Here is a 24,687-nt window from a genome sequence, read left to right as displayed (position 1 = left end):
TTTCTGACAAGACTCATCTTTAGTTGGAAAAATTGTTTAATAGGTTAAATCACATTATGACTGCTTGAAAGAACTGAGAGTTTAAAGTCCATCATGTCCTTGAGAAAATAAGAGAACCCAGGATTGATGTCGTTATGGCCAAAGTCCAAACCACTTTGAAAAGCAGTGACACGTCGCTTTTATGAAACTACATCTTCAATGCCAGTAATTGCGTTGGGATACATACAATTACAATGTAATTACAGGTATCTTTTAGTGTCGCGTTTAGAATATCAATAAGAAATAACAATAAGATGTTATTCTGTACAAACAAGCAAAAGAATTTGTTAGAGTAAGAAAACACATTTCAAGCCTAAAGAGTTCTTCTAGTGAAGCAGAGGTTATATTCTTACCATGTATTAAGCAAAAGAAGAAATACTCCAAAGGAAAAAAAAGTAGCAAAGATATTCAGATAGACTACAATAAATTACACACCACTACATATGCAAAACACTTTTTTTTTTTTTGTTGATAGGAATGCCTAATTTACATTTTTGTAGTACACCTACTCGCCACCCTGCATGGGTGCGCTAATATAAAGTTTGGAGATACTCTTGCTCATGTGGACCTGTACTTCTGTACAGTTTCATTAAGTGAAGGCGTTTTAAAGAAACTGCAGTAAAAATACATTTTCATAAGAAGCAATGAGAAATATGTATAAAATAGCTTCATAATACTCCCCCCCCACTGTACTTCTCCCACATCTCATCTTAATCTGTGATGAGTTGTGACATCCGGTAGCTCCACTTGATGAAAATAGACATTAAGAAAGCGCTTCCCATACAAATCCGACTGTATAAACATGATCATTAGTTCAGTCCAGGTAAAGTTCCAAAAAAGCCAAAGTGGAAAATGAGATTTTTTTTAAAATCTTTTTTGCCTGCCGTCGTTGAACATAAAAATGACTTCCTGTTATGACGTTGCTTGGAAAAGAAAAACAAACATTCCTATTTTATCTAAACATCCTAAATACAGCTATACATTTCTGTGTTTTCGTGTATGTGACAGTGTTTTATACCCGCGTGGTGGAGTGGGTGCTGGGCAGGCCCGCAGAGCTGTAGCCAGCTGGGAAGGTGCTGTATGGACTCATGTTAGAGAGGCCCATGAGTGAGTTAGGGATCATGGTGATGTTGTTGGGCGTCATGAGTGGGATGTCATCAGGAGAGCGGCGCTGGCTGAGAGAGTAGTCCAAAGTGGGAGAGACGTGTATAGGATTGTGGAGGGCCTCGCACTGGTTCCTGGACAGGGTCTCATCCACAGTGGCGGCATGGCCCACGTTGTTTCCTTTGCTGTCACGCTGAGGGCTCGGCTGCTGAGATGTTTCCTGGCGGCTGCGTTTGTCTTTGCGGTAGTAGAGAGCGGCGAAGGCTAGCACGTTGAGGAAGAGCAGAGACGCCCCGACGGCTATTGTGACGCTGAGCTCAGTGGAGTAATCTCTGGGGTTGGGCATGATCAGAGGACCCATCTCTCGCCCACTCTCGTCACTATTTTGGCCCGTGGACATAGGAGGTCGACCCGTGCCGCCGGATCTTTTGCCAGTGGAGTGAGTGGGATCCAGCGGCGTTACCTTGGTGGTGGTGGATGAGTAATGGAACATGTCGTGGAGGTTATAGAGATGTGGGACCAGGTGTTTCCAGAAGGCCACCTTGGTGGCGCGGTAGTGATCACGGATGCGAGGCTTGAGGCCGATGTGCAGGTAGAGCTGGTCATAGGGGTCGTACTTGGACCAGGCCACCTCCTCGAAGCGGTTGGCTTTGGTGTGGATGAACTTGGTGTCCTGGGGGACGGGCTTGTTTGGATCCCTAAAGTAACAACATTGACAAAAAGAAGTCATGTCAACAACTACACACGCTAAACACGCATCTATTATAAGTCTCGTCATATCGATATTCTCGAGAGTCGGAAAAAATACCGATATAACCGGACTATCCATATATCCGATCCTGCGCCGAACTGCATTAAAAGTGGGCGGATCTTTGATATGGCATGTAATTTTCTCCTTGAGTTCATGGATTGCGTATCTAGCATGCTTTTGTACTACAATACATTTTGTACTACAGTAAATAAAAATAAACTTACGCTGTAGTGATTACCGGTTACCGGGACATAATTCACCCCGGAACTATCGATAGGGAAGGTGTTGCCACCCGGAGGGGTAGGCGCGAGGGACGGGTGTTTTCCGCTGTGTGTGCTGCACTCTGGTGGTGGAAGTGTGAAAAATAAAGTTGACTGGAAGCAGCCGTTCGCCGTGTTCTTTTTTGGTATTGAAATCCTTAAGCAAAGATTGATTTAAGCTGCTTTTGTATCAATATAAGCAGACCAAATTGGCTGGCGGGAGATGAAAAGGGCATCGTAGTAACCGGATTATCATAATAACCGGGTATCGTACTAACGGAGCTAATTATATCATAAAAGACTAGAAATGTGCCGGGAAATGAAAATAGTATCGTAATAAGTAGTAATTCGTTTTAACTGATATCGATATAACGAGACTTTACTGTATTTGACATTGTTGCCGATCCTGTTTATTTCCCTTCTAAATGAAGATGTAGTCACAGATGTAATTCCAATGGTATGATTAATGTAGGATATTTTTAGGACACCCTTATCTTGTTTACACAATTACATACTGTAATATATGGTATACAGTGCTCTTATTTTGAACACCGGAAGTGTGTTGTGTGTGTTAAGAATCAGTCTTGATGCTAAGACGAGCTGGGTGCAAGAATAAACATGCCTTTTGTCTTTTCCAACTCAGAATCTACATGTTGTCAGCTGGCTTTGTGAAAACACGCTTACATTAAAGTAGTAAAACACTCATCCAGCCTGAGTCACAAACACAGCAGCACTAGCATGCTCTGCTAAACTTCCATTCAACGTTTCAACGTTTTGATGGGGGGGGTTTCCAAGTTTTTTGGCTGTTCAGTTTGGGAAGAGGGTGGGTTAGTGTTGTGATGATACTTCCCCACACATACATTCCTTCTCCATATAATGAGCTCATGTCATTTGGGACAAAAACAAACTCCAAACTAATCGCATTGCTTGTTAGGTTACTTGGTGACTCCAAATTGTCCGTAGGTATGAATTGTGAGTATGAATGTATCCTCACAAGGGTCTCAGGGGGTGCTGGAGCCTCTCTCAGCTGTCTTTGGACGAGAGGTGGGGTACACCCTGGACTGGTCGCCAGCCAATCACAGGGCACATATAGACAAACAACCATTCACACTCACATTCATACCTATGGACAATTTGGAGTCACCAATCAACCTAGCATGTTTTTGGAATGTGGGTACCCGGAGAAAACCCACGCATGCACGGGGAGACATGCAAACTCCACACAGAGATAGCCGAGGGTGGAATTGAACTTGGGTCTTCTAGCTGTGAGGCCTGCATCCTAACCACTTGTCCGCCATGCAGCCTGAAATAGTTTTTATGATTGGCATTTATTGGCATATTCCGTTTTTTATAGAAATCGTCCGACCGATCAATCAGAGCATCCCTTCTCGGAAAACAGACCTTGAAAGATTTCAAGGTCGTCTTATATTCTAGTCAATATGGTATTTAATCTTGCTTGGATTTAAATATTTGCTGTGTCCCCGTGCCAAATCTGCTGTATCCTTTCTACCTATGCCAAATTCTTACAGTATCGACTGTTGCTATTGACTCTTGTTCCTGGAAAATTGTACACTTCCAACTTTGTGGGAAAAGCTAAGAGAAGACCCTTTTTTACTCCAGCGTGACTGTGCCCAATTGTGCATCCAGGATACTCCATCTTCTCATTGCGTTTTCCAAGACAGATCGCCTTTAGGGGCGGTAAATAAACACGGCTGACAAAGGGGAACTAATGACTGTGCCACCTGTGTACTATAATTCATGGCTGTAACTGGGAACAGCGTATAACAATGTTGCAACAGTACAGCGATGGTAAGCCTGCAGTTTCACTGTTGGCATAATCAAACAAGCAGAAACATAACCAAGTAGGTTTGGGATTGTGTAATATCACCCGCCTCTCCTCATGGACTCGGTATCCCCTTGATGCTACACTCCTACACGTTAGCCCACAACCATACAGTTTGTACTGCCTTGTCTTCTTGGTTGAGTATTCACGGATCGCTTTATTCATATGCTGATGTTTATTACATACAGCAGTTGCTTGCTGTACTCCGATCAATACATGTTTGCCTCTTTAATATGCAGCATCTTCTTTACGGAGGAACCGCATTTAAGTGTGAATATAGCCAATTTGATCCTAAAACTAAACATTCAGATCATTGTATCTTTATAACAAGGGGTGTCCAAAGCCGGGCCAAAGAACAAAAATTTTTTCACACCCATCTGATTTGAAATACTAGAAAAAATTATAATATCTATTTATTAATCTGTGCTGTACAGACTGAACTTCAAACTGAACGCACGAAAAATCCAACAAAAAGGAGAGCATGGAAGCGTATTAAAAAGTGAAATAGCATGTCGAGTACTATAAATGTGTACATGTTGGCAGGTCTGCACTAACATTTAAAGTACTTCCTGCCTCTCGTGTATGAATAAATAAATAATCAGTTTGTGAAAATAAGGCAAATTCTCCTACTATCAAAAGAAACCATATATTTTGGAAAGCTGCATCTGTTTTGAACAAAGTAATGTGCCAAGTACAGTATGAAACTATGGACTAACATTCCATATCAGTCTAATTACAAACTGGTTATATATATATATATATATATATATATATACTGTATATATTCTATATCAGTCTTTTTTGTGTGTCCCTAGCCATCCTATGTCATGTTTTGATGAAGGCCATGGTTAATTTAAAAATTTCAGTCACATTTCTAGAACAGGAGTCACTAACTGGCGGACCAGAGCCCAGGTCCTGACCCCAACACAGTCCTGTACAGACCTGGACTTAAAATCAAGAAATTGTTTTAGTATTTTTAGTTTGGGGCGGAGCACTTGTATTTTGAATGGGGCAGATTCTTTAAACTTTACATTACTGGTTGATCCGTTCGTTCGGAAATTCGCTGACTTGTTAGTTAAGCCAGACAGAAGAACCAACTGATCTATATAATAGAACAATGTCGAGTGCATTATTGCCCACTTTTAATGCAGTTCGGCGCAGGATCGGATATATGGATAGTCCGGTTATATCGATATTTTTTCCGACTCCCGACAATATCGATATAACAAGACTTTACTGTACTTGGGTTGTTTATATTGTTTATTTTTCTATATTGTGTATTTTGTACTGCTTAACTGACTCTGTACTCTTGCTGCTGTGCAATGCAAATTTCCCCACTGAGGGACGAATAAAGGCATATCTTATCTTAGCTGTGAGGCCTGCGTGCTAACCACTCCCCACCGTGCAGCCCGCTGGAAATAATTGTCTGGAAAGACAATTAAATACACACGGTGCTTTCTAAGAAGAGATCATTTGGATATTGAAAATAACCTTTAGATGAATTTGTGTTTTAGGGACGCAAATCCCCCCCCCCCCCCCCGGACACATCTGCTGTACCTTGAGGTATAGAAAGGTTGTCAAATGTTGGTTCAAAATATGCAATGTAAGTTGAAATGTTTGTCTGAGCAATGAAAAGAAGGATGGATCCAAGAGTTGACAGTAATTGGTTAAAACTGCGCCATTCTTCACGTGTGAGTGCGTGTGAACTAACAAAGAAGAAAGGGAGTTAAGGCTACAAGAAATGACAGCCAGAGTTAAGACCGGCCTTAATTAGGCACACTACTTCCTGAGGAATACTAGTCTTTTAATCACGGTGATGAAGCAGCGCAAGTTTAAGGTCGAAAGTATCCAAATAAATAAGAGCGGCACGATCGAAATCAGGCGATTTAAAAGCGCCGGACTGTAAAATAAGAGACTAAATGAGATTGTGATGCGGCAGCTGTTACTGTTACTGTTACTCACCCACTCTTGGCAAAGTTGGTCCAGTAAGTCATAACCACGGCGCTGAGCATGATGTCATTCCTGGAGAAGTTGCAAGGGAACAAGTCAGTTGGGCCAATCATGGGGATGCCAAACACGTAAGGCACCTCGTCCCCGTGCGCTGAATCGGACCACACAGGCTTCATGAGGCTCTGGCAGTGGTGGTAGAAGGCGTAAAAGTAAGTGGGTGAGCCATAGCGGGCGTGCAGGTCGGCCGTCACCACTGACGGTTCCACCCATTGGTGGTCCGTGAACAGTGCCACCAAGGTCTTCCTTCTGGTTTCCGGATTGTCCTTATCAGCCCAGTCTGTGTACATGAATTTAATTGTCTCCCTCAGCGTGTCCTTCCCTTCAGGGTAGCCGTACAAGCTGTCCACAAAGTCGGATACGACAAAGTCAAAGTCGCTTCCAGACACGCCGTCCTCAAGGTCCATCACGTTCTCCACAAAGCGCAGTCCCTCACCCTGATTGACACCAAGCATGATGTCATAGTTAAGGAACTCGCCCTGCTCCATCAGGATCTCTGGGTCATCGGGGATAACGTCGCCATCGATCACGGGACCGAAAGCCACGCGGTACTGAGCGGGCTGGATGTCTTGCTCCACCAGCTCCTTGGCAGTCTTCTTCTGCAGACAGGAGACCATGTCCACCGTGTCTAACACGTTGCAGCCAACCCTCTCGGCCAGCATGCGAGTGTACTTGACTGGTTGGTAGTTGACAGCCCAGCTGGATAGAGCTGAACCGCTTTGAATGATGGCTCTGTGGAACAAACCTTGGAGCACAGAATTGCGAACACAAAAAAAAAAAACCACAAAGGGAAGCCAAGGGAACAGTGGTTAGTGCTTTCATCTCATCTGCATGAGTCCTATTATCATTTGGCACAAACCTTAAGGACACCCCGCCCTTACTGATTTAAAGTAATTGCTATTCATGATTATATCAAAGGCTTGTAAGCGGAATATGTAGGTGGACAAAAGCTAAGGCAGCCTATATGTCATGTGTACATTGAATATTAGCCAGCTGGGCCTCAATGATAGGAAGCTGGGAGAAGAAACTAACTGATAAAGAAGAATGACGGTTCGATTTAATGATGTAAATCATAACACATCTCTATGTCGATGCCTGCGTTTGATTCATGTGCTGTCACTGCTGTGTGCAAATGACTGCAAACTAATGAACAGTTTGCAGCTTTGTTTCACTAAGGTGGTGAAGGTGAAGTTTCCCCTTCATCCATTACTCACACATGTACTGTGACATCAAAATGTTTGATTGCATGTCTCTGACAAGCCTACACACCGCTGGCCACTATGCGATGTCAAAGCATTTAATGGTGATAGTAATATACAGGGTGAGGCAAAAATGATCTGATGCATTTGTAGGTTAAATAAAGGGCAAATAGAGCAAAGAAACAAAAAAGTGTTTTTATTTTCGAAAAGTACATATAATGCCATTTTGTTTCATATACAGTAAAGTCTCGTTATATCGATATCGGTTATAACGAATTACTTATTACGATACTATTTTCATTTCCCGGCAAATTTCTAGTCTTTTATGATATAATTAGTTCCGTTAGTACGATACCCGGTTATTATGATAATCCGGTTACTACGATGCCCTTTTCATCTCCCGCCAGCCAATTTGGTCTGCTTATATCGATACAAAAGCAGCTTAAATCAATCTTTGCTTAAGGATTTCAATACCAAAAAAAAAGAACACGGCGAACGGCTGCTTCCAGTCAACTTTATTTTTCACACTTCCACCACCAGAGCGCAGCACACACACCGATTCCCGCACTTCCTGGTTCACAGGTCATGCTCAACCCGCCCCACATAGCTGGCCAAACACATGCCTGTATAGAATCTATACACACGAGAGAAACCACGAACGCAGTTGGTTCTTCTGTTGCAGAATCGGTGTGTGTGCTGCGCTCTGGTGGTGGAAGTGTGAAAAATAAAGTTGACTGGAAGCAGCCGTTCGCCGTGTTCTTTTTTTGGTGTTGAAATCCTTAAGCAAAGATTGATTTAAGCTGCTCGACATTGTTCTATAGTATAGAACAATGTCGAGTGCATTATTGCCCACTTTTAATGCAGTTTGGCGCAGGATCGGATATATGGATAGTCCAGTTATATCGATATTTTTTCCGACTCCCGAGAATATCGATATAACAAGACTTTACTGTATTATTATTTAGTATTATTAGTCGTATTTTATTAAATGGGTTTAGGTTTGTAGCTTTTTTTTTACAGGACTCCGTCAATATCGTCAATCTCGTATGACGACAAGTGGTGTGCATGGAGTCACAGGCTAAGTTCTAGGTGTTGCTACTCGAATAGCGTCACTTTCTTCCTCCGGCGTCGTCATTTATTTACATTTTTTAGGCCACTTGCTATCTTGCCTGCTTCAAAGAAGCCCTAGAAGCCTTTGTGCATCTGCTGCAGCAGAGCCAGGGCATCAAATGGAAACCTCACAAAGGACAGTTGCCGCAGCCTCAGTGTAGTCTATGTCATTGATGAAAAACACCATAAGCTGCTCCGCTTGTAATTCTGGCCAGCTTCAAGGGGAGGACGAACGCTCCCAATAAGCAACAAGTAAAATGCACTCCTTTGATTCTAGCACTGGATAAAGTGCACACCAAATGATGTGTTATGAAAGTACTTATTGCAATACTGTGGTTGAAACATTGATTTTATATTCTTACAAACATTACTGCATAACTATTAATCACGGGTATCTAGAGTTTGCTGCCTTTAATTACAGTGTAGTGGTCAGCCTGCTTAAGGGAGGAGGCTCTTTAAATGGGCAAGCACACAGTGTGGGGGAGGGGACACTGACAAGGATCATAGCAATAACAGGTAAGTAAACACACATATGCAACCACTACTATAATAAACAACAACTACTCTAAACATGTACTTGTTCTGTTTGGTGGTCTTAAAAATAAATTTGTGTCGCAAGGCATGCTGGGAAACACCACTTTCATGGTATCAGGAAAATTGCTGTCGTATGCTGTGATGCGATCAGGGTCATGGTTGAGCAGGAGCCTATCCTAGCCTAACCACTAGTCCACCGTGCAGCTCATGCTGTGATGTACGCCAAATTATAACCTTCCTTTCGTCAATTGCAGCATTTGACAGCATTCAAATAATGTCAAGAGGTAAAAACTAAGATCGATTGACTGCAAAATCAACTATTTTGAATAAAAAAAGGCTAAAATGGCTAAAAAGAAGAATGGCATTATGTCGGCCACAGACCTTGACATTTAACGAAGAAAAGCTTTTAGGCTGATTAGATTGATTATAAAAGAAATCATATATTCCACTAAGAGACACTTTATCCAACTCCCATATCAACATGATTCATTCTTATTAATATTCTATTTTATGTTCAATATATTTTATTTCATATTCCCTCTTCATTATTGACCACTTTCTGACAAATCTGATTGTTGGAAAGATGTGTACAGTCAAACCTGGGGTTTTCAATGCTTGTATGATTAGTTATTTGACAAATTTGCCCCGATTTTCATCCACTGCCTCGGTTATTGGACAACATTGCACATAACAAACTAGTCCAGGGGTGGGCAAACTACGGCCCAGGGGCCACATCCGGCCCGCCAAGTGTTTGAATACGGCTCGCCCAATCTTTCCAAAGTATTTCATTTAAACTCAACATACAACCTGGCATCATGGCCTGAGCCAACCTTTTGATGGTTTTATCAATTTCGTTTTTTGACATGGTCTGTTGTTTACAAAGTGCTCCTGAAAAAAGGGACACAAGCACATAATAATAATAATAATAATAATAATAATTATTATTATTATTGTTATTATTAGATTATAATTATTATTAGAACTATTATGATTATTATAATTATTATATGAATGCTAATTATTATATTAATTATTTTAATTTTATTGTAATTATTATAATATTTTATTATTTTTAAAATATTTAAATATAAATATGAAATAATAAATAATAATAGCAGATTGCATGCCAATTTTACAGATACAATAATACAATACAATAATGGATGAATTGGATTGAAACTGTGTGTGTTTTGTATGTTTTGGACATTTTGGAATGAATTAGTAACAAAAATCGAGGTGCCACTGTACATACATGATATACAGTAAAGTCTCGTTATATCGATCGGTTAAAACGAATTACTACTTATTACGATACTATTTTCATTTCCCGGCAAATTTCTAGTCTTTTATGATATAATTAGCTCCGTTAGTACGATACCCGGTTATTATGATAATCCGGTTACTATGATGCCCTTTTCATCTCCCGCCAGCCAATTTGGTCTGCTTATATCGATACAAAAGCAGCTTAAATCAATCTTTGCTTAAGGATTTCAATACCAAAAAAGAACACGGCGAACGGCTGCTTCCAGTCAACTTTATTTTTCACACTTCCACCACCAGAGTGCAGCACACACAGCGGAAAACACCCGTCCCTCGCGCCTACCCCTCCGGGTGGCAACAACTTCCCTATCGATAGTTCCGGGGTGAATTATGTCCCGGTAACCGGTAATCACTACAGCGTAAGTTTATTTTTATTTACTGTAGTACAAAATGTATTGTAGTACAAAAGCATGCTAGATACGCAATCCATGAACTCAAGGAGAAAATTACATGCCATATCAAAGATCCGCCCACTTTTAATGCAGTTCGGCGCAGGATCGGATATATGGATAGTCCGGTTATATCGGTATTTTTTCCGACTCCCGAGAATATCGATATAACGAGACTTTACTGTATTTATTAAGGCATGCAAAGGTAATAGCTATAAATATGCATTAGATTTACGCTTGTTTGATTTAAAAGATGTGTAATGATGCAAACACGATGAAAATGATGACTTGATGGCTAATCGTACCTTCTGAGTGGTGGGAAAGTGTTAGAAGGCTCACGCAGGAAGCCCCAATTCCAGATCCAAAAACCGTGATGCGCCCCGGGTCCCCTCCAAAGTATCCAATGTTCTTACTGATCCAGCGGAGCGCTTGAATCTGGTCCAGAAGTCCATAGTTCCCCTTTGCAGCCTGGTCTCCGGTGCTAAGGAAGCCTGGCGTATGGAAGAGTGCCAGTCAAAAGAAGCAATCCAACTTCTCCCCTCATGTAAATATGCCATCTCTGTCTCCTGCAGTGTCTTGACCACTGCAACAGTCGCCTCCGGCAGTTATGGCGCGGGATCTCCGCTCATCAAACCTGAATGCCCTCCTCGCAAGAGTGACTTCATAAAATTCAATGTGCATAAATAAATAAATCCTTTACCGGGACTTGTCTCTTTTAATTCCTTTCACCAAACCACACAGAGGTCACCGGTGCTGAGAATCGAGCCTGTACCTTATTCCCCCGGTCCTGCGCTGGGACAACACACGGCTTCTGAATGCTAAACACGAGGACAGCAAATTATCTTGACCTTGTGAGTTCTTGTGAATACTTCAATGACCAGCCTGCTAATTATGTACATGTATATCCATGTCAGACTTTCACAATGAAACAATGTGCAACACATGCTGTGATAATACTTAATATCTCCTTCCCTCTGAGGACAACATTTGTATGCAAATCAATCCATCTGTGTTTTTCTTACACTCTAACGCCTCTTCCAGCAATTTAAGTGGAAATTAATTGGAGGTGTTAAAGTTTACTCTCTCTTTGATCAAACTAATTATCCATATGAAGCACCATTAAAGGTTAGCACACTGAGACGTTTTCATTACCTAATATTCCAATTCTGTAGTTGAGCGTGACGACAACAACGTTTCCATAACTGGCGAGCACGCTGCCATCCATCATGTTCCCGGTGCCTTCCATATAGGAGCCTCCGTGGATGTATACCATCACAGGTCGAGCATCCGAGTCCCTTATATCTGCAAAGTCAACACACACACACACACTGTGAGCAAACAAAAGCGGCAGGAAAAAGTGTAAGATGAACAGAACCCTGTTAAAACCTTGTATTACATCCATGTGAGGTATGGTTACACACTGCGGAAAGAAGCAAGCCGAGGTGGCAGATTTATAGCTTGGAAGCTGCGATAACAATAAAAAAAAATACATGGTAAAATACACTCAGAGGCAAGTGTGTGAATTAATCTCTCAGCAGGTCATAAAGCAGCGATGACGCTCTCCACCATATCTGGTCACCATTGTTATTTATTCTTCTAAAGTAGTCATTCCAGTGACGTGGTACCTCAGGTTTCATTCGGAATTTGTTCCAAAAGGTCCGAAACTGAAACATATGAAATAAATAAATACCCATAGATACCCAAAAATGTTTAAAAATATTTTTTATAGAGACTAATAATTGTTTCACATGCAGAAAACTATGCAAAATAATTATGATTATATTAAAATAATTATATTATATTATTATATTATTAATTATATAATTATATTGTATTAAAAATAATTCTGGTGGGATCATGATGTTATCAAATTGTTGGCACTTGCGACTTTCTTTGGCCCCAAGGCAGGTTATTTACAGTATACTGTACTTTACTGTATTTTGCTACAGTGTTTGAAAACTATATTATAGTTTTTCAAATCCCAATCCAATGACACCTAAAAATATGGGAAAAAAATTACATTACATAGAAAATAATTATTGTTTTGCATGTGTCAAACATTTATTCATTCATTTTCTACCGCTTATCCTCACAAGGGTTATGGGTAGGCTGGAACCTATCCCAGCTGTTTTCAGGCGAGAGGCGGAGTAGACAAACAACCATTCACACTCACATTCATACCTATGGATAATTTGGAGTCACCAATTAACCTAGCATGTTTTTGGAATGTGGGAGGAAACCGGAGTACCCGGAGAAAACCGGAGAGAACATGCATACTCCACACAGAAATGCCCAAGAGTGGAATCAAACTCGGGTCTCCGAGCTGTGTGGCCTGCGCGCTAACCACTCGTCCGCCATGCAGCCCCATGCGGAAAACAATGTGACATAATTACAAATGATGAACAGAAGAACCAACTGCGTTCGTGGTTTCTCTCGTGTGTATAGATTCTATACAGGCATGTGTTTGGCCAGCTATGTGGGGCGGGTTGAGCATAACCTGTAAACCAGGAAGTGCGGGAATCGGTGTGTGTGCTGTGCTCTGGTGGTGGAAGTGTGAAAAATAAAGTTGACTGGAAGCAGCCGTTCGCCGTGTTCTTTTTTGGTATTGAAATCCTTAAGCAAAGATTGATTTAAGCTGCTTTTGTATCGATATAAGCAGACCAAATTGGCTGGCGGGAGATGAAAAGGGCATCGTAGTAACCGGATTATCATAATAACCAGGTATCGTACTAACGGAACTAATTATATCATAAAAGACTAGAAATTTGCCGGGAAATGAAAATAGTATCATAATAAGCAGTACTTCGATATAACCGATATCGATATAACGAGACTTTACTGTAGTAAATAAAAACAATGGCAAAAATATTGGCAAACATTGTCGACCAAAACCAAATCATATGAGAAGTGGGGTGTACAAAATATTGATATACACTTGGGCCTCAGCTGGGATGAATATGGAATTTTAGAGCTGAGTATACATGGATGCACAAGCTTAAATGTGTGAAGACAACATATTTGGGCAGGAAGGCAGCACACTATGAAAGTTATCTCAAAGTGTGTAAAAATGGGTTGTTTTTCTATTAAATGTTTTAGTGCCCAGCATAAAATGGCCGATGCTTCTCCTACATCACACAGCCTATTTTATGCCGTTTTCTGCTTAACATTGTTGAATATTTGTCTTGTTTGTTTTTTTCCAAGCTCATGTGCCTGCCCTGAAATAATAACACTAATAAAAAATGAGTGAAAATAAGTGAAATGAAAGAGATTCTGTGAAAAGTATACACAAAACATAAAACATAACAATACCTTCTGATATGTGAGTCTCGGTGTGTGAAAAAGATGCCCCCTTTTTCTTGTGTAGGCTCCCTGCAAATGACATGAAGGCAAAAACACAAGTATTGAATTGAAATATGCATGCCGGGGGGGGGGGGGGGGGTCTCATTCAATATGTTGCACAATCAAGCAAACAAAGCAAACACAAAAAATCCATAAATAATGCACAAAAAAACAGCCCATCCCTTTCGCTGTCATTTTCCACAAATATCTTGTCTGTATGTGGCCTGTGATTGGCTGGCAACCAGTTCAGGGTGTACCCTCTCTCACCCAACGTCAGTTGGGATAGACTCCTGCATACCCCTGTGATCTTAGTGTGCGCGGCATGAAAAAATTAATGACCCATGTTGTATCCATGTTTGTACGGGTAATTATTGTTGAAAGCTGCAGCTTGGGATGACTGAATCTGTATGGCACAGCGGGTGGTCCATACATGCATGGTTATAATATTAGGTACACAAGATAATGAGACCCAATGCAAGGGCTGCATTGATGTATTATGAATATGATTATTGAACAATGGGCGATGGTTTGCAGTGGTGTGGAACTGCACTGTGGGTACACCTCTCAGTAAACATGAATAAGGACGATAATACAAGGGTAATGTGTCAGAACTGATCATTATCTTTTTTTTTAAGTCAGCACAATGGCACAGTGTTTTTTTTTTTGTTATTAATTTGCTCCAAAAGGTCCAAAAATTGAGGCAATGTTTCCCATAGGAAATAATGTAAATCCAATTAAGCTGTTCCGGACACAAAAAAATACATTTTATGGAAAGTAATTATAGTTTTTCTTGTAAAATGTGAAATAATTCGAAATGAGGGATGAATGAAACTTATTGTGGATGTGGCATATGAAAACCAAATTTTTTGAATTTTTGTTGAATATTTTTGCTAAAATGTAATCTCATACAATATTGCACCTAGCAAACTAATCCTGCGGTGTATCACTAAATCGCCAAATCAAATGGCCAAGCAACGCAACCTACATGTGCATTTTTTTTATTGCCTGCGGCTGCAAAATAACACCCCACGGGGCCAAAAAAAAAAAAAAAAGTTGCGAGTGCCAGCATTTCGATAAAGAATTTCATCGCACCAGGATGTAAGTTCTATCTCTCTATTTTTCAATTGTTTTCTGCGTGTAAAATGCTATAAAAATAATTTTTGTGTATATGGAACAGACTAATTGAATTGACATTATTTTTCTATGCCTCAGTTTTTGTAAGTTTGGATTTTCTACGAACCTTTTGAAAAGAACTAATAACAAAATCAAAGGTTCCAATGTATGATTGTACAGTATATCAGACAACGATGTGATAAAAGCGAGTAAAAGCTGCAAACAACATCATGTCATACCTGAGGGCATTTTGTACATACCATGAATACAAATGAGAGGATGTGCTTCTTTTGAACTATATATTATGCAAACATGCATTGAAGTGTTTAATTAAGCCGTGTTTCAGGTGAGGAGACCTTTAGTCAGCACTCAGACTGAGGGCCTCATTAAATGTGGACCGCACCATTTTGGACGGCTTCTTGTCAAGCAGGCTGTTTGTGCGCTGTTGCTACGCTACCACAGCTCGCAGGGGGCTGCGTTCCATACGCAAGCTCAACCAAATGCAGCTTTTTTTTTTTTTTTTACAGGATTTTATCATTCCACACCAAACTCAAACAATGTGGAATAGTTTATAGTCTATTTGTCAGCACTAGAGAGCGAAGAAAACTCCAGTATTATTCTAATATTGTTTAGATTCAGGGCATACTGTATAGTCATAATGTTCCCTGGCTGCCTTATTTCACATCTCCGCTCCGTGTAAAACCAGGACGGATTCAGCCAAGAGACAAAAGTTGACTCCTCTACCTCACTAATTGGCCCCCAAAAGACGCCTTGTCTCAACAAGGATGGGGTTCCATAAAATACAAAAGAGAATGTAAGGTGAATGCGATTTTTTAATTTGCAAAGAAAAACCCCAAAGTCATTTCCCTCCCGAGTTTGAGGCTCAGTGGTGAAACAGGCAGCCATGATGATTCCTCTGCATCACACTGCAAGGTGTCAACCTTTAATATCTAATCTCATCTAATTAGCATACTGCAGCACAGTAATAAGTGACGGGAGATGTGTTGAACAAACCCAGTTTATAATTTCATACACTTTGTTCTGATATGGATGTTTGTGCCTTATAGAAATGGGCAACTTTCTAAATTGTATCACTGCAAGCATTATTTCATTAGATACTTATTTGTGAATAAATTAAGATGAACCTATTTTAATTGCGGATAGTAGGAGAACATAATATTTTGGTCATGATGTTTTCATGGCTATATTCAGACTAAATAGTACAAATAAATATGGCGGTTTTCGACGATTTAACTTATACAATATTGCAGAAACCACGAAACAACGAACGCCAGCATGTACATATGAAAAACAGTGATTATTGCAAGCGATAAAAAGATATCTGAATACAACACAATTAAATACATGTATTTGTACGCTTGTGTCTTCGTTGGAATAGGTGTGTATGCTATGTCAGTTGGTTCTTCTGTTGCAGGCATGTGTTCGGCCAGCTATGTGGGGCGGGTTGAGCATGACCTGTGAACCAGGAAGTGCGGGAATCGCTGTGTGTGCTGCGCTCTGGTGGTGGAAGTGTGAAAAATAAAGTTGACTGGAAGCAGCCGTTCGCCGTGTTTTTTTTTTTTTGGTATTGAAATCCTTAAGCAAAGATTGATTTAAGCTGCTTTTGTATCGATATAAGCAGACCAAATTGGCTGGCGGGAGATGAAAAGGGCATCGTAGTAACCGGATTATCATAATAACCGGGTATCGTACTAACGGAACTAATTATATCATAAAAGACTAGAAATTTGCCGGGAAATGAAAAGAGTATCGTAATAAGCAGTACTTCGATATAACCGATATGTGGTTATCTACAAACATCCAAAGCAGCAATATTACACAGGATTTCATTGGATTATGTAAACTGTCCGACCAGCCAGGATATGATGTGCTTATTGAAAATTCCGCACAGGAATGAAGCAGACTAATACTTAAACCTTACCTTACCTCAGCAATACCTCACTTAATGTGTCCTAGAGGGGAAATAATCGTATACTGTAGTTTCCTAATGGCTAGACTCTATGCAAAGCATAGTACAGAGGCAAAACCTTGCTAAAAGTATCTTGACTTGATCAGTCAATGTGAATGTGATATGAAGTGGTGTCGTGACAATGTTATGAATTAATAATGTTTTTGTATGTTGTAGGACCCTTTTCAGTAATAGGCCCTTGTCAGCACATCCCACCCCCCTTACGGTGCCTCGAGATTCACATGCATTAAAACACACAATCATCAACAGTCATTAAAAACAAAGCAGCAATCGATAGATCAACTCACCGTCCTCCGTCGGAGCGTAGATGTTTAGATATAAACAATCCTCATTCTGATCCTGAATGTACGAAGCAACTGTGTCCAGGTTGTAGGTGAACCATATGGGCATCATTATCTCTGGCACAGTGCTGTGGATGTTCTGGGGGCACACTGGCATGAAGTGGGTGGCGTTCTTGATACCCGACCAAGAGGAGGGCTGATCCGGGGGCATGAAGCGCTTCTCACCCACCGGAGGTGCGGCGTAGGGGACCCCCAGATACTGGTCCACTGGCCTGAGCACTTCACTGGGCACGGGGACTCTCAGACCTCGAAGCTTCCCAAACTGGGTGGTGACCGTCGGGTAGAACTTTTGGCTTGTCGCCTTGGTAAATGACCAGCATGAGCATAATATCCACCAGAGAAGAGCACAGTGGGTGATGGTAACAGTCCTTTGCTGGTGTAGCAGGTGCGCAGGCAACAGATGGTCTTTAAACGTAGCCAGCCACATGGTGTGTGTTTGTGTGTGTGTGTGTGTGTGTCAATGGCGTGTCCGCTCGGGCCCTTTGCACTGAGCTCGTCACACAGACATCACTCACTCTGCCATGAATGGACCACCACAGATTCTTACTTTCAGTGCGGAACGCACCGATCTGAAAAGAAAAGATTGAAAAAATATTTAAGTTCGAAATATAGCCAAAGGAGTTGTAGCAGTGGTATACTGGCATCAAACAATATGTACACTATTACATCAGAAGTTTTTTTTTTTTGGTGTTTAATAGGTCACGAAAGGCCCCCAGGCTGCACTTTAAACACTCCCTGACTACTTGCTTTAACAACAAGTCCTTCTGAGAAAAATGTTATTTTTGGTTTACTAAATCATGCCAGGTAAGTCTTTGCCCTGGAAAGTGCAATGACTTTAAATATACGCCCTTTTAAGAGCCAATCAATAACAGTAAATCCTAGCCTTAAAAACAATCATAGCTTGCCATTTGCCGGTACGGCACATTATTGATAGACTAAATAATATTACAAGATATTTTTCTGTAAAAGCTGGCAATCAAGACAATTTCTTATTTATTTTCTCTGTCGCTGTTCTTTTAATCCAGGGTCATTCCAAGTAGGCTGCACGGTGAACAAGTGGGTAGCGCACAGGCCGCACAGCTAGCTGGGCATCTCTGTGTGGAATTTGCATGTTGTCCCCGTGCATGCGTGGATTTTCTCCGGGTACTCCGGTTTCCTCCCACATTCCAAAAACATGCTAGGTTAATTGGTGACTCCAAATTTTTAAATAAACCTGGTGCCTGTACAATTTTGAAAACTGCACATTTTTATGTGGCACAAACATCTCTATAAGAATAACGTGCAAAGTATGAAATTAATACAGCATGTCATGCATGTATACGTTTTCAAATTTCATACCAAGTTTTCAGTGCAAGGCTGCATGGTGGACAAGTGGTTAGCGTGCTGTAATGGGAACACACTGTTACGTGTCTGTAGCTTTAGTGCTAATGAGCCGTGTGTCTCCTTGAAGTGCTATTGTACGGTTTTTACACATGCATGGTAAGTACACAACAATGCTCCAGGTTTTATTTTTAAGATGTGCAGCGAAGCCTACTTTTTTTTTTTTTTTTTTTTTTTTTTACAAAGGGACCCATATCACATGATAAAATAGTAAATTTTGCAAATAGGTGACAGTTCAGGGTGACACGGCGGTCGTCTGGTTAACGCGCAGACCTCACAGCTAGGAGACCAGGGTTCAATTCCACGCTCGGCCATCTCTGTGTGGAGTTTGCATGTTCTCCCCGTGCATGCGTGGGTTTTCTCCGGGTACTCCGGTTTCCTCCCACATTCCAAAAACATGCTAGGTTAATTAACGACTCCAAATTGTCCATAGGTATGAATGTGAGTGTGAATGGTTGTTTGTCTATATGTGCCCTGTGATTGGCTGGCGACCAGTCCAGGGTGTACCCCGCCTCTCGCCTGGGATAGGCTCCAGCACACCTGCAACCTATTCTTTACCCTAAGCGGTAGTAAATGAATGAATGAATGAATTCCAAGCACAAAAAAGGACCCTTTACCACAAAATAACAGTATTTATTAGCAATGTCCAATAATATCGACCTATGATGATGATGAAGAATGTTGCTTAATGTCTGCTGACGTTGTGCAAGGTCGTCACGTTGTGGAGGGGGGGGGGGTCTGCTTCCTTTATCCCAATAAGCACTGTGCACTCTGTGCTGTTGAGGTGTTCAAGCACACTACGTATTCCGAGTGTTAGACCAATATACTTTCAGACAGTCTGTGTGTTTTTGAATGGAATCTCGCTGCAATAAAGCACCAACACTATAAAGTTTTTGCTTCTTTGCCTTCTCTGCAGGATTTCCGTGTTTGTTGAGTTATGTCCTTCAAGATGCCATTCTGCTCAGCTCGTTGCTTCGCCCTTGTGGTTTTGTTTGTCGTTTGTTTTTTCTACTCATGCTTGTCACAGTGCTTAGGTTTTGTTCAAGTCTTTCTCATGCACTGTAGTTTTTGCGTTTATTGCCTTTTCATTTAAGACTGTATATATTTTTTGTGAGCCGTCGTGTCATCCTCTGCTTCTGGGGTCCACATAGACACAGAACCCTTACAAACATATACTCCATCTTGCAAACGTATTGGAATGTATTCAGGACAAAAGTGACTAAAAATGCTAATAACACTGTATGTAGATCTCAGTGTTTGAGTTGAGGAGGAATGCGAAAGAGCCATCTGCTGTGATGTCGCAGTGATGCTGTGGAAGCATATAGATAAAAGGTGTGAAACGCCGCTTGTCTCTTATGTAAAAGAAAATTCGCCCAAAACACATTTAAAGTGAAAGAAGATTAAAACATCTTCACTTGAGAGGAGGCTCTCCGATTGACGTTTATCTCAAAGATATCCAAATCTCTCAAATCACGATAAGTCATGCTTGTGCTTCACATCCAAGCGACCCTGTCGGGAGCAGGATTTTAACAATCTCAAAACAAACATGTGTGATGAGCCAATTGAAGCACCAACACACCCTCGTATAGAGCCGAATCATTTCAGGTTAATTAAAAGACATGGTGGGGGGCTTACAAGCCGTAAAAGTCTATTGGAGCCATTTAAGTTCAATACTAAAAGCTCTGACAGCTGGAAATTGGAGATGGGCATCGATCGACGATGGGGAAAATTAACATTTAAATCAATCATTAAATGTTATTTTAATTGGATGAGAGGGTCTGTATTTGCCACTTCCTGTTTATAGTGTGGATGTACTGGAGCTCAACATCCCGCTTATTTTTTTTATGACAACTATCCATCCATTTTCTATATCGCTATACCGAGTCCCGGGCATGCTGGAGCCTATGCCGGCTGTCTTGGGGCGAGAGGCGGGGTACACCCTGGACTGGTCGCCAGCCAATCACAGGGCACATACAGTAAAGTCTCGTTATATCAATATCGGTTAAAATGAATTACTACTTATTACGATACTATTTTCATTTCCCGGCAAATTTCTAGTCTTTTATGATATAATTAGTTCCGTTAGTACGATACACGGTTATTATGATAATCCGGTTACTACGATGCCCTTTTCATCTCCCGCCAGCCAATTTGGTCTGCTTATATCGATACAAAAGCAGCTTAAATCAATCTTTGCTTAAGGATTTCAATACCAAAAAAGAACACGGCGAACGGCTGCTTCCAGTCAACTTTATTTTTCACACTTCCACCACCAGAGTGCAGCACACACAGCGGAAAACACCCGTCCCTCGCGCCTACCCCTCCGGGTGGCAACACCTTCCCTATCGATAGTTCCGGGGTGAATTATGTCCCGGTAACCGGTAATCACTACAGCGTAAGTTTATTTTTATTTACTGTAGTACAAAATGTATTGTAGTACAAAAGCATGCTAGATACGCAATCCATGAACTCAAGGAGAAAATTACATGCCATATCAAAGATCCGCCCACTTTTAATGCAGTTCGGCGCAGGATCGGATATATGGATAGTCCGGTTATATCGATATTTTTTCCGACTCCCGAGAATATCGATATAACGAGACTTTACTGTATACGTAGACAAACAACCATTCACACTCACATTCATACCTATGGACAATTTGGAGTCGCCAATTAACCTAGCATGTTTTTGGAATGTGGGAGGAAACCGGAGTACCCGGAGTACATACAAACTCCACACTGAGACGCCCGAGCCCGAGAGGGGGAATCTAACCCTAGATGTTAACCACTTGTCCATCATTCAGCCCTTTTAGACAACCTAGTTGACCAAATCAACAGTGTCATACAGGCATAGAAAATGTATGGGTATTCTTTGACCCTTTACTCAAAATCAGAAGCTTTTCAGGTAGCTTACAAGGTACTTGTTGGAGAGCCCTGGATTCCCATTTAAGGATGTGACTTTAAACATTGCCTGTCCAGCTAATAAGGTTCCATGATGGTGGCAGTTTGAGCCTGGAACAAATTAATTCACTTTGCATTATTTCCTATGGGAAATTTGTTTTATTGACTTGGAAGTCAACCAGCAACACATAATAGATTGTGTTCAACTTTGGAGGTGACAAACAAAAAGAGAAAACAATGTTCTCCTTCCATGACTGCATAAGTTCCCCATCTTAAAATCCTGATGGTCCGTGGCTGCAGTGAGCGCACTTTTGGCCATCATTGACTTCTCACCGGCTTGTCAATGAACATGGAAAAAAACAAGCTTGTTAACCTAATCAAATTTATTGACGAGTGCTGCCTCCAGCATTGTGAAAGACTGCCGCTGAGAAGCAGCTCTCTTTCCAACCGCTAAACCTATTTAAGATTAAGACGGGAGACAATTTGTGCCGCCCGAGGAACTAATTAGCGATAGACGAGCTTGCTTCTTCTTTTCCTAGTTTACAAATAGCGGCATGCAGCACCTAACTTTTTATAACGCTCATCACTTTGTTGGTTTCATAGAATGAGACAAGTCTTGTAATATCACGGGGGGGGGGGGGGGGGGGGGGGCGTTCAACGACGGCCTACTGTTCATCCCTGCCTGAGGCCTGCTTTGTTGGCATGAATTAAGATGTATGATCATACCCTTTAGCCAAAAAGGATCTTTCCATACGCTAGCTTTTCACAGAACATTCCAATAAAAGAAGATGAAAGATGATTTTAGGCGGCACGGAGGTCTAGTGGTTAGTGCGCAGACCTCACAGCTAGGAGACCAGGGTTCAATTCCACCCACGGGCATCTCTGTGTGGAGTTTGCATGTTCTCCCCCGTGCACGTGTACTCCGGTTTCCTCCCACATTCCAAAAACATGCTAGGTTAATTAGCGACTCCAAATTGTCCATAGCTATGAATGTGAGTGTGAATGGTTGTTTGTCTATATGTGCCCTGTGATTGGCTGGCGACCAGCCTCTCGCCCGAAGACAGCTGGGATAGGCTCCAGCATGCCCGCAACGCTCGTAAGGATAAGCGGTATAGAAAATGAATGAATGAATATTCATTGGTAATCAAAAGGCAAAACTTCCAGACTGCGGACATCGGAAGACCTACAGACCTCGGAAGCACGTCATCACTCATGTGCTGACATCTTTATCGGCAGAAAATATGATACCGATGTTAACCGATTTCCTTTTAATGCCAATATCGACACATGGCTAGTTCAACCTGTTCTTTTAAAGCACTAGTAGTAACATGTAGTACTCTAGCTGGTGGTGTTCTTACGTACGTATTTTTTGTTTGGAAAAAAAAAATACTTTGCAGCCGAAGAGAACCAGCATCACCAATTACATTTGGTTCGTTTTTGAAAAGATATGTATTGTTAAAATCAGCCTATTGAATAATACATGCCACTGCTTTAAAAGATTAGCATTTTTCCATTCCATGTTTCCACTTACTGCTGCAACGTTACAGCATTTTATCTGACTGCAGATATGCTTATTGAATACCATACATACAGTAGGGGTTGTGGGATGGGGTGGGGGGCATTTCCAGCTTGTAATCTGTGACGGGACAGATGTTGAGAAAGGCTTTATGACTCATATCAAATAAGCTGTGTCATAAAAGTAAGCCATTTAAGTTTACACACTTTTTTTTGGAGCAATTCACGATTCTGGATTTATTTGCCTATAACTCAGCAACTGGGTCATTTCTATATATTTATATATAGGTTCAAAAATGTAAACCTCCATGAACCGTAACGTTTTATTGCAAGGAGCCGCAGATGTTTATGCATCAGAGCGAGGGTCCCCCCTGGGGGCTTACTGGGACCTGACCAGTATAAATCACTATATATACCACGGACGTGCTTCTACTTAAATTACAATGATTGTTCCAATCATGTTTCACTCTCCACCATTACGAAACCTACATCTACATCAATGACAGGCACACAAATCAACACCTATTTGCCACTAATAAAAAAATCCGTGAGGACATCTTATTGATCAGAATCTGCTGGAGCCTGAGGGGGGGGGGTTTGGGAAGGGAGAGAGGGGGGTGCGCTCTGGAAAGGCAAGCAATTAGGAAGCACTACAATGTCAGACAACATCACCTGGCTCCCAATGCCCTTGTAATTTGACATGTGTGTACATCCAAACCGATTTAGTGGAATCCCTAAATGTCCCTAAATAGTGTATTACAATGATAAGAACTAATAGCTGGGGAGGACATGTAGCTTCATGTGATCATTAGTGCTTTTTAATTAATGCAATGATGTGGATCCATAGAAAGGGGTGGTGGGGGGGGTAAGCCACAGCCCAGATAGGATCGGAACACATTAGTAATGGCTTGTTTGATCCAGAATGCTGTATTAATAAATATGCATATGCGAAGTAGCGAACGATCAGCCACAGGATCAATGCATTTTCAAACAGATCTACACGGAAACACATGAGGTTAACTCACCTGCTTTTCCAGACGCTGTTAGACGCTCCATCTGTGGATGTCCTCCATTGCTTCCCACCCACCCCCCCCCCTCAACCCCAGCTCGGTTCAGCGATGAGACAATGGCCACCAAAGTGATCGGGCGCCTCCGGTTCCCTGTATCCTGTATAGAGAGCCTACATCAGATCTCTCCTCACATCACACATCTCCTGCTTTGCACAGTGTGCGCTGCTTGCAGGCTTTGCGCATACACGACGCCAAGGTCAGGAGCGCCAACGGTTTTAATGGAGCGCCCACCATAGAGATCTCTCTCCACGGCGCCCACTGGCCGCGCGTTGCTAGGCGACCGCCGGGATACGCCAGTGCATTAGATTCACCCTCAAAACAGCCCAGAAAAATCCTGATTTAGAAACCATTAACTAAACACCCAAGAGTCGGACACAACACACACACACATATAGTGCTCATATCCCACCTTTTGTCTGATAAACAAGCCAGTCTATATAGGAATATATTATTTTTTTATGCTTTTTATACCACATGTACATT

At 41.4% G+C, this 24,687-nt stretch overlaps 1 protein-coding gene across 1 annotated transcript; it reads right to left on the bottom strand.

Annotated features, from left to right (window-relative positions):
- On the bottom strand, positions 1-24,223 carry LOC131138541 (neuroligin-3). Its single transcript, XM_058087525.2, has 7 exons — positions 24,160-24,223; positions 17,286-17,908; positions 13,866-13,925; positions 11,709-11,858; positions 10,862-11,047; positions 5,960-6,749; positions 1-1,841 (listed from the first exon to the last, which is right to left on the bottom strand). The coding sequence occupies exons 2-7, from the start codon at positions 17,764-17,766 to the stop codon at positions 1,052-1,054; spliced, it is 2,457 nt and encodes an 818-aa protein (XP_057943508.2). The 5' UTR covers positions 17,767-17,908; positions 24,160-24,223; the 3' UTR covers positions 1-1,051.
- Positions 24,224-24,687: the final 464 nt, after the last annotated feature.

Source organism: Doryrhamphus excisus, linkage group LG21 (genome assembly GCF_037039965.1).
Source record: "Doryrhamphus excisus strain RoL-2023G ecotype Guam linkage group LG21, RoL_Dexc_Guam_v1.1, whole genome shotgun sequence".
NCBI classification, from domain to species: Eukaryota; Metazoa; Chordata; class Actinopteri; order Syngnathiformes; family Syngnathidae; genus Doryrhamphus; species Doryrhamphus excisus.
The sequence above is the reverse complement of the archived record's forward strand: the minus strand, read 5'-3'. Positions and strand labels throughout refer to the sequence as shown.

Excerpts from the sequence above, each read along its gene's own strand:
- LOC131138541 (XM_058087525.2), bottom strand. The coding sequence starts at position 17,766 with ATGTGGCTGGCTACGTTTAAAGACCATCTGTTGCCTGCGCACCTGCTA. Across the intron at positions 13,926-17,285 it reads CTACGCTCCGACGGAGGACG|GGAGCCTACACAAGAAAAAG; the intron begins GTGAGTTGATCT and ends TGTCATTTGCAG. Across the intron at positions 1,842-5,959 it reads ACCAACTTTGCCAAGAGTGG|GGATCCAAACAAGCCCGTCC; the intron begins GTGAGTAACAGT and ends TTGTTACTTTAG.